The sequence below is a fragment of the Arachis hypogaea genome, chromosome 13 (genome assembly GCF_003086295.3).
Source record: "Arachis hypogaea cultivar Tifrunner chromosome 13, arahy.Tifrunner.gnm2.J5K5, whole genome shotgun sequence".
NCBI classification, from domain to species: domain Eukaryota; kingdom Viridiplantae; phylum Streptophyta; class Magnoliopsida; order Fabales; family Fabaceae; genus Arachis; species Arachis hypogaea.
In genome coordinates, this window is record NC_092048.1 from 131377527 (window position 1) to 131393212 (window position 15686).

Here is a 15686-nt window from a genome sequence, read left to right on the forward strand (position 1 = left end):
TTATCATATTCAATTTTGCAACACCTCCCAACCCCCTAATATTCCAAGAGCTTAAAATCATTTGTAAATTTTGTTACACACCTGTTTACGTGTTTTTGGCCGACTTCTTCTGATTTTCTCCTTTTGCTTCAATAGTTTTCGTTTCAAAGCTATAGCTTCATTTTGCTCCTGGAGAATGGCCATGATGTCCTCCTCATCACTACATGGTGCTGCTCCTGATTCGACCGCCAATTTCCAAGCCACTTTATTCTCTGCCAGCTCCTCTCTCCAATTCCGGCTTTGGTTGTCTCTGTAGATTGTTGACCCTTCGCGCATAGTGACCTCTGTGCGAGACCTGTCTAGCACAATGTCGTCATGTTCTCCATTTCCTACTCCTTCCCCCAACTCCACCAGCAACATGTCCCCTGCCTTTGACCTCCTGCAAAATAGATCGCCAGAACCCTGCCCTTCTTCCTGGTGGTGAGTGTTTGCTATTTCTGTTCTATCCTCATATTGTATCTGTACTCCAACCGGCTCTGTCTCTCTCAACTCATTCTGTTTTAGATTCATCCTTTTTTGATTAGCTGCTTGATTAACAGATAGCACATTATCCTCCTCATGTTCGTGTTCCTCATGTCGAATTTATTTAGTCTAATAATTTAACAATATATTTTTAATTTATATTTTAAATATTATTAATTAATTACTAACAAAAAAATAAATTTTATTAGTTCTCTAACATTTTTCTCATGCGAATACATTTTCACCAAAATATAGGAACCAAAACCCTCAAAGGCTCCTACTTCTTCTGAGGTTTAATTAGATGTTTGAATTATCATGAAGCAGAGTTTTCTTTTTTAAAAAAATTTAACCTTTTCATAACAAATGCTAATGCTTTGTGAAAAAAAAAGTGCAGCATTTTTTAAAATTTTATTTATTATTAAAAATAAAAAAAACAAAAATTAAAATATTCTAAATTTTAAATTTTAAACTTAAACAATTAATATAAAATACAACAAATAAAAAATTAAATTTTATTTAATTAACAAAAAATATAATATTTATTATTTAAGAGCATTTGAGAACGAAATTATTTTTATCAATAAATTATAATTCAAATAATATAATATTTCCGTATTCATTTAAGAGATGCGGGTTTAAATTTTCCTATTTAAAAAAAAAAAAAATGAACGAGGCTGTTTTTCGTTGAGGAGTGTCAATAACACAAATTAAAGTGTTTATTAAATGATTAAATCAAATGGCATCAAGATATTTATCTTACCCTTGCCCTCTCAGCTAAGTTACAAGTTACAAATTGATACCTACGGGAGGATCTCTTTTCACTTTTCAGTTCGTTATGGTAAAGAAGGGGTTTCTACTTTCTGCTGCTTTGAACCAAGTTTCAAGGTCATCTCTTCAAATTCCTTTATCATTGAAGATACACATTGTGTCAGCCTAACGATACTCTAATATATATTTTTACATTTATCTACCATTCTACATATCAGGTTAGATGAGAAGATTAGGGTTAGTTGTATCTTGCATTCGTGATTCCATGATCGGGAGTTGTCATTGGTGTGTGTGATGGAGAGGAAGAAACCGTTATGATTTCTTGTAACTCAGAACTGTCAATGTCAGTTACATCCTCACGTGCCTCACTTTCTTCGCTTTGTTTCTTGCTTTTACAAATCTGCTTAGCTAATGTAACCGCTCTTTTCCAAGGTGATGAATGCAGGGTAGAAAGTAGGAAACATATGGTGGAAGTTGCACCAGAAATCACATACAGAATCCAGAAACTCCCAAGCTTCAAACTTTCTGTGTTGCTTGTGGTGACATTGCTAGCGCACTCTCCCATCGGGCTCAGCCATTTCTCTTCTAAACTCTTTATTTCTCCCTGTTCTAAGAGCTGCAATATCGCTTTAGAAACATCTTTGGTCACCGGGGAGCCTTTCTGGAACATCTGTATCACAAAAGATTTGAATTTGATTCTATAGGTTATGGAAAAATACAAGTTGAACATTGAGGAGAATTGTAGTGTGACTTACAAATCCAAGTCCTCCAAATCTGATGGCAGGGGTGGAGCCAGAGAAGCCCTTGCAGTATTTACTCATGTATACTTTTTCATAAGGGAGTTCAAGAAAAGCAGCTGCTATGGTGCCGTTTTTGAATACATCAACATAGCTGTATTCACTGCTAACATTTATGATGTTTTCTACCTTGAACCTCTCTACTCTCTCAAGGTATGTCCTAACAAAAGAATCTCCATCGCAACCAATCTTCATGTTGTTCTTCTTCAGCCACTCGATGTCTGTGATATTCGGTTGCAGTTGTTGAACTGTGAGCATCGATGAAAGACTTGCAGTGTAGCTCGAGTTAAGGATCAGAACTAGAAACAGCCAAGATACCATCACAACACGGCTTAAGTTGCTAGACAAGTTCTCCTCTGCATCATGTTACAATTAGGATTGGTTTACTCTAATGAGCATGGTAAATATGATTGATCAATTCTGTTATTTTATTGAGGTATGTGAATGAATAATTGATACTTACTATGAGCAAAGAATAGGGAGGAGAAGGTAAACCAAAGTGCAGTGCTAAGTTGGCTCTTCCAGTTGCCATGAAACTCGGGATTTGATTCTCGCTCCAGGTACCACACTACCAACATTGTGTAGAACAAGATAGCAGCAGTTACCACCCACATTTGCCAGGTGAAAGGCTTCAGGAACATCCATGCTGATTCATCTGACTTTGATGGAACTACCATTGACAATCCTGATTCTGCATATGGCACAGTGAAATCTACAAATGGCATTCTGTCTGCTAGTAAGGTTATGTCCCCAACAACAGCCTCATAAGTCTTCCATGATTTCAATTCACATCACAGCCAGAAAGAAAAAATCTATGTCAGTAATCAAAATTAAACTTCAACTCCGCATATATCGAGTCAGCCAAGGTTTTGTGTCTTTTCAAATTATAACAAAACTTGGTAATACAGGCTTTTGTTCCTTTTAATACAAAAAAACTTCTGAAAATACACAAGAAATATGGACATATTATATGAACATTAGTGTGGACCTTTTTCAAATGTAGAACACCTTCAAATTCAAGCAAACATAAAAGCATCATGAGATATGTTTTTACCTTGTTATAGACAAGTTGGACCAGGTCAGGATAGGTTCCATTGATGGGATAGTACTCATATGGCAAATCATAATCCAATAGTTCTAACACCTTATCAAAAATTTCAATGCAGAATCCACTATATTTATTTGGCTTTCCATTCTCACCATAATCGACCTTGACAAACTTGGAAAATGAAGTTCTTCCTGGCACTGCAATTCTCATTGGATTTTCCTTAGTAGGCAGATTCCACCCTTTTGGAACTCTCAACAATTTCCCTGGCCAAATTACCACTCCACTTAAACCCTCTGTGTTCCTAGAAGTATCATTTCCACCTTCTCCTAATCTACTGGTAAATCCATGTTCTAGACTCCAAAAATCTAGTTCCCTATAACTCCTCCCACCAATATTAACAATCCTTAAGGTAGGGTTCTGCATGAGCTGCAATTCTTGAAATTGAATTTCTCCACTTAAACCAAGGAATTTGCTAGACAATATTCCTCTTAGTAAAGTCTTCCCACTACTGCTGCTACTACTATTGTGACTGGCTATTCTGTCCACTGCTTGTGCAACAATTTTAATGCTGTCATATGCTTGCAGACCGTAGAATCCTGGGTTGCGGTTATCTTCCTCGGTATACTTGGAGTGAAATGTTCTCCGGAACTGAGCTTCAAAATCTTTATACTCTGTGCTATTTTCAGAGTAGTAGTTCTTGATCCCTATAGCCCCTTCCATATAGGAAATAGCAGACTTATTGACAGAATCCAATAGATTAGTTATACTCTCTGGAATTATCCATACTGATTCTCTATCCACAAGACCCATTTGTGAAGCTTCTCTGAACAAATGAATCACCATATCTAATGATGATGGAAGAACAATGAACACCCGAGATTGCGTATTTTCAATTAGCTTTAGCAGCTCGTTGCGAAGAAATTCAGCAGGATCAGGCAGATAAGAAGGTGATGGAAGTGCTAAGCGATACTCAATCATTGAACCTACATCTTGGAGTGCCTCAGATAGCATACCTACCATACCATTATCTCCACCGTAGCCATCATCTTCATAAATGGCTACTACTCTTTGCCAGCCATAAGCATGAACTATATCTGCTATGCATTTTGAATATGCAGTGCCCTTGTTATCTAGCCTCACCAAAAAAGGCCATCGATTTGCCATCAATGGTGAGCTAACAGAAGGTGCTGCGAAGGATATGACAGGAACTTGAGCCTGGCTTCCTAGTTCAGCTACCAAAGCTGCTTCTGTCCATGTTTGCATTCCCACAATCACTTCCACGTTCTGATTTTTAATCATATCTTCAGCTGCAAGAAATCAACATAGGGTTATGCACATTAATAAAGATATTTATGTTAGCTAAACAAAAGGAATATCAAACCTATTCTTTTTTCTTAGGCTCTGTTTGGTAATGAAACAGAAACAGAAACAAGCAAAATGTGTCTGTCTTTGAATCAAGATTTCTCTATTTTTTATCCACTTAAAAATCGAGGGACAAAGGCATAATGTTTTCTGTTCTGTTTCGATATTTTCTGTTTGGTACTACTAAGTACTAACCAATGGAAGTGGCTTTTAAGGGATTCATGGTGGGGTTCTGAAAATGAAGAGCCAGCTTGTAGGTCTTTGAAGTGTTATTGTAACTTTGAGCTGCAATGTCCATGGCTACTAGCTGTTCTTTCCCAATACGCGAGTTAACATCGATGATTGCGCCTATAGATATGACTTTGTTGTCTCCATTAGCAGTAGCCTCAACTTGGAGAAGAAAGGAGACGAATAAATAGAAGTAGAGACAACAACTTCTTGCAGGTGCTTGAGAAAGATTTGAATGGAAATTCATTCTTGTGCTTCAGTGCTTGTGAATGATGTATAAGTACATGGCATATGCTATATAAAAGATAGATAGGAAATGAAAAAGAAATGATTGGATACCAATGATTCTGGAGGGTCCATGGAGAGATTTTGGACTTGGTCAAATATGGTGTGTTGAATAAGAATGGTTACAAGACTTAAGAAAGAAATACAGGTAGGAGAATTGAGAAGTGGGCTTAACTGCAGGTAGGAAGCACAAAAGGTCGGTTTAGGATTCCAGAGTGTTGAAAGTTTCAATCAACCAGATCTTGAAGTTCAACCCAAATGATAGAGAATTTATGCTTCATACATTTACATTATTATATATAAATCAGAGACTTTTATATGTCTGTATTTAACAAGTGGGCTTAAAGTTTTGTTTCCTATATATAATATAAGATGGATATTAAGAACTAATATGTTTCAGTATTTTTAGCTATTGATTTTAAGTTTTAGCTATGTATATATTTTACGATTAAAATCAATAGTTAAAAATACTAAAACACTTTAATCCCTGCCATACTTAAAATGTTTCTTATAGTATAATAAACGAAATTATGGGGATGCTTTCATGCAAATATTAAATTAGTACGTGACATCTCTGTGCCATAGAATCTGATACTTGGTTTATGAGTAGAAGATAGAAGTATTGAACTTTCCTTAGTTTGGTTTTCTGCTCTATATGTTTATTTCGTTTCTTGGTTTTGGAACTTTGCAAGCTATACTTGCTGGCTTGCTGCATGCAGTAACTCTTGAGTTTCTTCATTGATCAAAATAAATAAATAATAAAAAAACTCATTTTCATTATTAATATAGGGGAAGATAAAATAAAGGAATTTTAAACTTTTTTCTTATTTTGCGTTGAGTTAGCAAGTAAGCTGCTGAAACAAGGTTTTCATGTAAGACTAATTCACGTATTGAAACTAAGTTATTAGTAGTATAATAAGTTAACAAATTAAGAAACTACCGTAATATGAATTGAATTGAAGAACATAGAAATTGGAAGGTGAGTGGAAATTCTTGATTGAATTTTTTTAGCACTTCAACATAACATCTGCACTTTCCAAGAAAAAACACGCATGACTTATGAGACATCCACGTACGTCAAAAATTGAAAGGCCAAGCAATTGTTTTCACTATGAAAAGCCTAGTTTGTCTTGTGTATGCGTTTGTTTCAGTTTTACGGCCGGTTTCTATATATAAATATAAAAAGAAAGTATAGGAACAATGAAGTATCTATACAATGTGTACAGTGGGGATATAGGGATATTCAGTAGGATATCAGATATTTATTATCCCTGATACCCGGATGGTTATTCTGGATAGTATGAGTGTATTGTGTTTGAAAAATTAGTAGTATTTTACCCTAGATGTTCATTTTTTAACTCATATTGAGCCAAATAAATAGCTCATTGTACACATTGTACGAATACTCTATTGACTCCCTAACGGGACTCAAATATAAATGATTCATCAATCCTAAAACCTTAAATTTAACTCAAATTCGTGATAGATCATTTACCGAAAATATCAATTCATGAATCGAAAATATTCATTGACATAACAAAATTATGATTTATGCTAATGACTTTGAAATTTGGCATAATCTTCTTCAAAAATGCTATTTGTACACTAAAATTAGCTAACAAAATCAGTTACTGTGTATTTATGTATAAATATATATATTATTTATTTTATTTTTAATGTATATTTTGTATTTTCACATATATTTTATACTAGTGGTTAGTTTGAATATTCATATAGATCATAAGATAGTCGAATTTTCTTTCATAAGCAAGAATTTCATCCACGTCTGTATTCATCAATAGGAAAAAGTCTAGGAACTTAATTTTTTATATAGCCAATTTCAATCAATCTTTTGTTAATGACTTTCTTTACTCATTCTCTTTTTTTTTTTTTTTTTTATCAAAAATAGAAGATTCAAATTTGTGATCTCTTAGTTGAGTATGAAAAAATTATGCCATTTAAATTATAACTCATTGACTTTTTACTCATTCTCTTTACAACTACATTTATCGAGATCTAAATCTGATTTCAATTTCAAACACATTACTTATCTCTCCCATGACTTTCAATAAAACCATAATATTGACCTTTGGATATTTTATTTTATTTTCGAATATTTTTATTGAAGCTTCAAATATTCTTCTGGTAGGTAATTTTGGATGTTCATTTTAAATATTGTTATAAATAAAACTTAAAAAAATGGGCTGATTGACTAATAAATAATTGGTTCCCAAGTTGGATATGAATGGAATAACTTATTGATATTTATTTTTTGCCATTGATGATATTTTTTCCTAATAAGAAATTGTTACGTTTGTTTCACAATAATTTCCTCTAATAAAATATTTAAAAATATCATTTATATATTAAAATTAATTATTATATATTTATGTATAAATATATGTGTTGTTTAACATTATTTATATATTAAAATTAATTATTATATATTTATACATAAATACATGTATTGTTTAATTTATTTTTATAATTTTATATTTTAATATATATTTTATTTCGATGATTGATTTTGGTATAAAATCCAAACGGTAAAAGAACACTCTTAACAGATAATCTCCTCTGATATACTAATTAAAAGTTTAAAACAATATCCAAATTGTATACTATAATATATATGCTATGGCCTATAAAAGTCTCCATATATTGGTATATATTTTGATTTTTGACTCGTTCTAACAATTTTTACTTTAACATACATAATAATATAATATTCAAGTCAAGAAGGAAAATGCCATACTAATTTCCTCCCCTCCCACGCTTCTAAGTTTTGCCACATTTTTTCTATATAGTAGAGGCGGTTTTGAATGAATTTAAACGCAGAAGAATAATAACAAGCAAAATAATTAAAGGCCAAATGGTTTTTTTTTTTTTTTTTGGAAAGAAGGAGCTCAATACAAATAGTGGAATAAGGACAAGAACAAACAACAAGCAAAAAAAAATATGTTGAATGTTTAATTAAACATTAGCAAAAAACTTGATTTACAATTAAAAAGTCCTAGCAGAGAAAGAGTATGTACTTCGTACTCAAGGAGAATGAGAGAAGGAGAGAGCGGGGACGAACGGTTGAGGGTGAAACGCGGTGAGGAAGATGGCCATGCCATCGGAGGAGATAAGAGGGAGAGCGTGGGTGGGTGTGTCTCCGGTGTTAAGGAGGGTTCTTCTCGAGAGGGGTTAGAAAAGCCATCCAATGTCTCTTTTAGAGATAAAGTCATTGGTGCAGAAAAGTTTAAGGTCTTTGCATTAGTAGGGTCTTTATCTGTGGATGGTATCGTGACGGTGACAGGTAAGCAGGGTGATTCTCGCCCACCAAGTGTCAGTTTTACCAAGGAGGCAAAGAGCTGTCTAGCTGAACCTTACAAGGAAGCCATCGTGATCAAGGTGCTGGATAAGCATTATGGCTACACGGCTCTCATGCATAAGCTTCGGATAGTATGGCGCATCAAAGGAGGGTTTGATTTGTTGGATGTGGGGTTTGGGTATTTTTTGGTTAAATTTGATATTGTTGCGGATCGTGAGAAAGTCATTCTTGGTGGCCCGTGGTTGATAGACGGTCACTATGTTGCAGTAAAGCCATGGGATGTGGATTTTAGACCATGCGAAAAATCCTTTGGATCAACGCTGGTATGAATTCGAGTCTCGGGACTTCCAGTTTGGTGCTACCAGGAACAAGCAATGCTGCGAATTGCTTCTGCAATAGGGGTTCCGGTGAAAGTAGATTTGGCCACTAAGCTTGCAGAAAGAGGAAAATATGCTCGAGCTTGTGTTCAAATTAATCTTGAGTTGCCTGTAATCAAACATATTATAGTGGAGGGTGTGACTCATGAAGTGGAGTACGAGAGTTTACAGTTGATTTGTGCTACTTGTGCACGGTATGGGCATGATAAATCGTTGTGCATGGAGAAGGAGTCCTTGGAAGGAAACAGAAATTCCTTTGGTGATGGAAAAAATAATGAAGCCCCGACACTAGTGCCACACAACAATCATGAGCTTCATAAAGAGGCTAAATCAGAAGCTCGTGATTTGGGTGAGAATTCTCGTAATTTGGGTGAGAAATTAGGAGTTGTTAAAGGAAAGGATGTGGTTACGGAATCATTGGCTCCTCACGTGCCTGATGGTCATGTTAATGAGGCATGCATGGATGATGGAGAGGGCTGGCAACAAGTGCTGCGTAAGAAAAAATTCACAACGGGCCAGTCATCAGGTTTGAAAGACCAAGATGGAAAGCAACACAAGTATGGTTCGAGAAGGGTTCCAAGGCCCAATTTGCATGGTGATGGAGGCAAATCAATTGGCATTAGGATGGGGAAGCGAGAAAAACATGAAATTGCGCCATCTCCATCGCGCAGAACTCCTGCACGTCGTGGAATTTCTCTACAGAAGCGTCCTCGGCCTTCCTCCCTGCAGAACTCGCCAGTTGATAAAAATGGTGGCACAACGGAGAAAACCTTAGTAGATGGAAGCATGGCAGGTGCAGTGTTAGGGGGTCCGAAGGTAGCAATTATTGAGGATCAGAGTGTGCCAGTACCGCAGGACAAACCACCTATTGAGGTTGGTAATTCTGATTAGAGTTTATGTTCTTATTTATTCTGTCCCTATTATTTATGGATATTTTAAATATGATTGTTTGGAATATTAGGGGTGCTTCTAATAAGTTAGCCCGGGTGCATTGTAAGGAACTTGTTAGAAAATTTAGACATGTTTTCTTTATTGTGGTTGAAACCCACTCCCTCTTTCAGCATTTAAAATTATTTTGGGAAAGATTGGGGTATCACTCTGTTGGTATAGTAGAAGCAGAAGGGCATAAGGGAGGTATTTGGTTTCTATCCTCTATGAAGGGTGTTTGTTGTAAGTTCATTGATAATTTTGATCAGGGTGTTACTGTTGAGGTTCAATTTGATAATTTAATTTGGAGGTGTAGTGGTATTTATGGCAGTCCTCAATTTAATAAAAGGGTTCTCCTTTGGGATTATCTTGTTGCACAATCCATGATTTTTCAAGGACCTTGGATTGTTCTTGGTGATTTTAATGAAGTCAAATTTTCTCATGAATCTAAGGGCTGCCAATTTTCTCATAAAAAAGCAGACATGTTTGCTACTTCATTAGGGGATAGTGGTTTGTTTGATATGAAGACTATTGGGAGGCGGTTTTCTTGGTACAGAAGGGTGAAAAATTATGTTGACGTGGCAAAAAAGCTTGATCGAGTCTGTATAAATAGTAGTTGGTTATCTATCTTTCTAGAGGCTTATGCAGAAGTTTTAAATAGGCTTCAGTCTGATCATTGCCCTATTCTGGTGCGTTGTAAAGGTCGTCCTCAACCTAAAGGGAATCGACCTTTCCGATTTGTTGCTGCTTGGGCTACTCATCCTGGGTATAGGGATATTGTGAATCAGTCATGGTGGTCTGGTAATAGAGGGATTCATGGCAAGCTTTCGGAAGTATAGAAGAATTCACTAGAGTTTAACTCGAAAGTATTTGGTAACATTTTTGTTAAGAAATGTGAATTAGAGCAGCAGATTAATTATTTACAAAAGCGTTTAGAAGTGGTGGATAGTATTTATTTGCGTCAGAAAGAACAACAGTTACTTGATGATTATAATAATACTCTAGTGCAAGAAGAGCTCCTATGGTTCCAAAAGTCCAGAGAGCAGTGGGTAAGGTTCGGGGATAGGAATACAAGATTCTTTCATATTCAAACTCTTGCGCGAAGGAAGCATAATAAGATTCATGGCCTTTTTCTCAAGGATGGAGTGTGGGAAACTGATCCAGAGGTTCTGAGTCAAGAAGCAGAGTCTTTCTATAAAAGCTTATTCTGTCATTTGGATGATGTTGATTTGGGTTGCCTTGGTGATGTGCCTCTTCCTTCTCTGAATGAGGAAGCTTGCAATAATCTTACGGCACCTATAGAGGAAGTCAGAACAGCTATTTTTCACATGAACTCTTTTAAAGTTCCGAATCCTGATGGGTTTCAAGCTTTCTTCTTCAAAGAATATTGGGAGATCATTGGTCTTGATGTTTGGAAGATGGTTAAGCAGGCATTCTCCGGTGTTACTCTTGATCCGAGAATGTTGGAGACTTTACTGGTTCTTATTCCAAAGGTTGAATCACCAGTATCTATGAAAGATTTCAGGCCGATTAGTCTCTGCAATGTAGTTTACAAGATCATCACGAAGGTCCTTGTTAATAGGCTTCGTCCTCATCTTGCGGAGATTGTTGGCTTGCTTCAAGGAGGATTTATTCCGGGACGAGGAACTCCTGACAACATCATTATTGCTCAAGAAGTTCTCCACTTTATGAAGAAGACTAAATCAAAGAAAGGCATACTGGCTTTTAAGATTGATCTGGAGAAAGCTTATGACAGAGTTGACTGGAGGTTTTTAGCTCATACCCTTAAGAGCTTTGGTTTTCCTATTCCTACAATTAATTTGATTATGAATTGTGTCATTGCTTCTTCCTTATCTATTCTTTGGAATGGGAATCGTCTGAATGGCTTTACTCCTAGTCGAGGTCTTAGACAAGGAGACCCTATGTCACCCTATCTTTTTGTGTTGTGTATGGAGCGATTGGCATGTTTTATTAGTCATCAGGTTGATTTGGGCTTGTGGGAGCCGGTTGCTATTTCTAGAGGGGATCAAGAATATCCCACTTAATGTTTGCGGATGACTTGCTTCTATTCTGTAAAGCTACAAAGAGACAAGTGCAAAATGTGATGTTGGTTTTAGAGACTTTTTACAAAGCATCTGGGATGAAGATTAATGTGGAGAAGTCTAAAGCGCTTTGCTCCAAGAATGTCTCTGCAACAAGGAAAGAGGTTTTCATTGGGGTATCCTCTATCAGATTTGTCTAGGACTTGGGCAGGTATCTTGGAGTTACCTTTAGCCATTCTAGGGTGACTCGTTTAGCTTTCAATGGTGTCCTGGATAAGATTCGGAGTAGGCTAGCAAGCTGGAAAGGGAATTTACTCAATCGGGCTGGTAGACTCTGCTTGGTTAATTCTGTTGTAGCCGCTATTCCCACGTACCAGATGCAGGTCTCTATTTTTCCCAAAAGAATCATTAGTAAATTGGAGTCTATGATGAGGAATTTTCTTTGGAAAGGACAAGTTGATGGAAGAGGATTGAATCTTGTTAGTTGGAAGGTACTGGTTACTCCAAAAAAATATGGAGGTTTGGGGATTAGAGATCCTTATTGTGTAAATATTGCTCTTCTTGGGAAGCTAGTTTGGACTTTTTTCCAGCAACCAAACAAGCTATGGGTCCAATTGTTGGATGCCAAATACCGATCATCTATATATGACTATTTTAGTTATCCTAAGAACAAGGACTCTCCCATTTGGAGGTGTCTTTGCAAGGCTTGGGAAGTGTTGAAGGATGGGTTTGCTTGGTGTATTGGAGATTTGAATCAGAATTTTTGGTTTTCTAGCTGGAGGAGAGAAGGACGGTTATCTAATGAGATGGATTATGTTCACATTTCTGATTCGAATCTCCGGATACAGGATATTTGGTCGGTTAGTAAGTGGCATTTGGATACTCTTTATTCTCCTTTATCTCAAAATCTGAAAGGTAATATTCTCTCTTACAATCCAGATGAACAAGCAGGTCCGGAAGTGGGTTGGTATTGGTGTGGGTCTGCTGCCAAAGTCTATGACTCACGTAATGGTTACTTGTGGTTGTGTAAGCAGCTATTTGGTTGGGAGGAGCGGGAGAATTGGCTTTGGCTTTGGCTTTGGCGTCAGCTTGTTCCAGAAAAGCATAAGTTTTTGGCTTGGTTGTGTCTTAAGGAGGCTCTTCTTACTGCAAGTTTTTGCTTTAGAAGAGGGATGTCGTCATCGGATAGGTGTCCAAGATGTCTTTCTAGCCAGGAATCGGTTTTACATTGTATTCGGGATTGTCCAAAAGCTCAGCTTGTTTGGCATAGGTTGGATATTTCTTGTCATCCTTTGGATTTGAAGAACTGGTTCTTGTATCATAGCAGAGAGCATCCGTTCAAGTTCTTTTTGGGACTTTGGTGGATATGGAGAGCAAGGGATAATGACTTTAATCCTCATGAAACTTGGCCTCCGGAAAAAGTGATTTGTCTGGCATTAACTTCAGAAAAGAAGCTTAGGAATATTTTTGAATTACAACGTATGTCCCTTCCCTCTACTCTAAATGGTTTTTGGAATCCCCATCCATTGGTACTTTTAAGATTAATTGTGATGCTAGTTATTTTGGTTTGGGTGATAGTGTTGGTTTTGCTTGTGTTATTAGAGATTGTAATGGGAGTTGGCAAAGGGGGTGTTTGGGAATGATTGAGAGTAATAGTATTCTTCAAGGAGAATTGTTTGCCATTTGGAGAGAATATCTCTTAGTTTGGGATATGGGTCAACGAGATGTTATTTGTGAGACGGATTGTGTGGAAGCATTTAATCTTGTTACTCAAGATGGTTTTGGATTTCTTGATCCATTGGTACTCAAAATAAGAGATATCATGCATTGGAATTGGCGTGTTGACTTTCGTTTGATTATGAGAGATGCAAACACGGTGGCAGATACTATGGCAAAGATGGCGATGAAGTTACAACTTTCACATGTGGAGCTTCTTTCACCTTGGGAGGAGTTTAAGAGTAGTCTTAAACAGGACTGTCCCTCTATTTAAATAGTTCCTTGTTTTGTTTGTTTTATTTTTCTTTGTTTAGTTTATTTCAATCACAAAAAAAAAAAAAAAACAACAAGCAAAAATAAAAACCTAGCTAAAACGATCTAGCCATAAAACTCTTTTGTCATCTCTGACAATGTCATCAACAACTAAAAGGGTCAGCACCTAACCACTCAGTGTAGCTCTGAACAGACAAGTTTATAATCTCCTCTGCTCTTTTTTCTTTATTCTAAAAAATTCTCCTATTCCGTTCCAACCAAATGTTCCACATAATGGCACAAAAAGACACCATCCATCTCTTGCGCTCCTCCTTGTTAATTGCTACCTCAGTCCAACTGTGAAAATGCTCCTTGACTGTACCCGGGCATATCTATTGTAAACCAACATGAGATATCCAAGCACACCAGACCTGCCATAAAAAATTACAGCCCAGAAACAAGTGGTAATCATTTTCATCACCTACTTTACATAAGACACATAGAGAATCTTCTTGGTTAATAACCCCGAAACGACGTAGTCTCTCCTTCGTATTAACCCTGCCAGTCAATCCAAACCAAACAAATAACTCCACCCTAGGAGGGACAAGTCCTTTCCAGATTGAACTAGTAAAGCTATAACTTGATATATCCTCCAGAGCCATTTCTACCTGCAACACCTGCACAAATGAGTTAGTAGAAAAAACACATTTTTTATCAAATTTTCACACAACTCTATCCTCTCTCCCACGTGCAAGTTTAACTATGCTCAAAGTATTGTGAAGCTGGTTCACTAGATCCAACTCCCATTGGAACAGTTCTCGCCTCCATTGGAAGTTCCATATCCAAGTTAACCCATCCCAAAACCCACAATCTCCTATCACTGATCCTGTTTAGTTTGACACCGAGAAGAGCCTTGGGAATCGATCTTTCAATGAACCTCCAATAATCCAGACATCCTCCCAAAACTGAGTACGTCTCCCATCACCTACCTCCATAGCCAATCCAGTAATCATCTTCTGCCTAACTTCTTGATTCTTAAACTGTAGCTGACAAATGTCCTTCCACGGACCCCCCGATCAGGCAATTTCTGAGAGGATTATAGCTCATTTGGATTCAAGTTATTACAAGAGCAAATAACCTTCTTCCACAACGGACAGTCTTCTTTAGAGAACCGCCACCACCACTTAAACAAAAGAGCTGTATTGCGTACCACAACATCTCCAACTCCCAATCCGCCCAACTTCTTAGGAGCCTGCACCACTTCCCACTTCACTAAGGCCATACCAGAGCTCCCATCCTCCTTACACCATAAAAATCTTCTTTGCAAAGAAATCAGTTTCTCTGCAATAGTCTTTGGCATCTTATAAAGGCTCAAATAATAAACCTGAAGGCTATTCAACACAGATTTGATAAGCACCAACTTACCGGCTTTATTAAGCGCCTTGGCTTTCCAAAGGCTAAGCTTCTACTCCACTTTGTCTATTATTGGCTTCCACGTCTTGACCAACCTTGGGTTGGCGCCTAGTGAGATGCCCAGATATTTAACTGGAAGGGAGTCTTGCTTGCATCCTAGAACACAACACATACGTTGCACCCACTGCTCATCACAGTTGATAGGAATTAAACTCGACTTCTCAAAATTGATACATAAGTCTGACATCAACTCAAAGCACCGAAGCAACCTCTTGTAGTTCTTAATGGTCTCATCTTCAGGAGGGCAGAACAAAATAGTATCATCTGCGAACTGTAGATGCGACAACTCAATATGATATCTTCCAACCAACAATGGAGATAAGCGACCGTTCCTCACTGCTTCTTCAAGCATTCTATGTAAGACATCCACTACAAGTACAAAAAGGAACGGAGACAATGGATCACCCTATCGCAGGCCCCTTTCCATCTTGAACGGCTTAGAAGGCGAGCCGTTTATCAACACTGATATTGAGCACGACGTCACACACTCCATAACCCACGCCCTCCATCTCTGTCCGAAACTCATCTTCTGCAACACGAGGTCGACGAATTTCCACTTTACCCTGTCATATGCTTTCTGGAAGTCTAATTTTA

At 37.1% G+C, this 15686-nt stretch overlaps 1 protein-coding gene across 1 annotated transcript; it reads right to left on the reverse strand.

Moving 5' to 3' along the window:
* Positions 1–1178: 1178 nt before the first annotated feature.
* LOC112733571 (glutamate receptor 2.7) lies at positions 1179–5233 on the reverse strand. The gene is made up of 5 exons (XM_025782579.3): positions 4672–5233; positions 3121–4421; positions 2530–2836; positions 2025–2422; positions 1179–1939 (listed from the first exon to the last, which is right to left on the reverse strand). The coding sequence occupies exons 1-5, from the start codon at positions 4949–4951 to the stop codon at positions 1508–1510; spliced, it is 2718 nt and encodes a 905-aa protein (XP_025638364.1). The 5' UTR covers positions 4952–5233; the 3' UTR covers positions 1179–1507.
* Positions 5234–15686: the final 10453 nt, after the last annotated feature.

Bases quoted from the DNA above. Each gene is read 5' to 3' on its own strand.
- LOC112733571 (XM_025782579.3), bottom strand. From the start codon at position 4,951: ATGAATTTCCATTCAAATCTTTCTCAAGCACCTGCAAGAAGTTGTTGT. The intron at 2,837-3,120 runs GTAAAAACATAT...AAATCATGGAAG, and splicing joins TCCAACTTGTCTATAACAAG to ACTTATGAGGCTGTTGTTGG. The intron at 2,423-2,529 runs GTAAGTATCAAT...AACATGATGCAG, and splicing joins CTCCCTATTCTTTGCTCATA to AGGAGAACTTGTCTAGCAAC.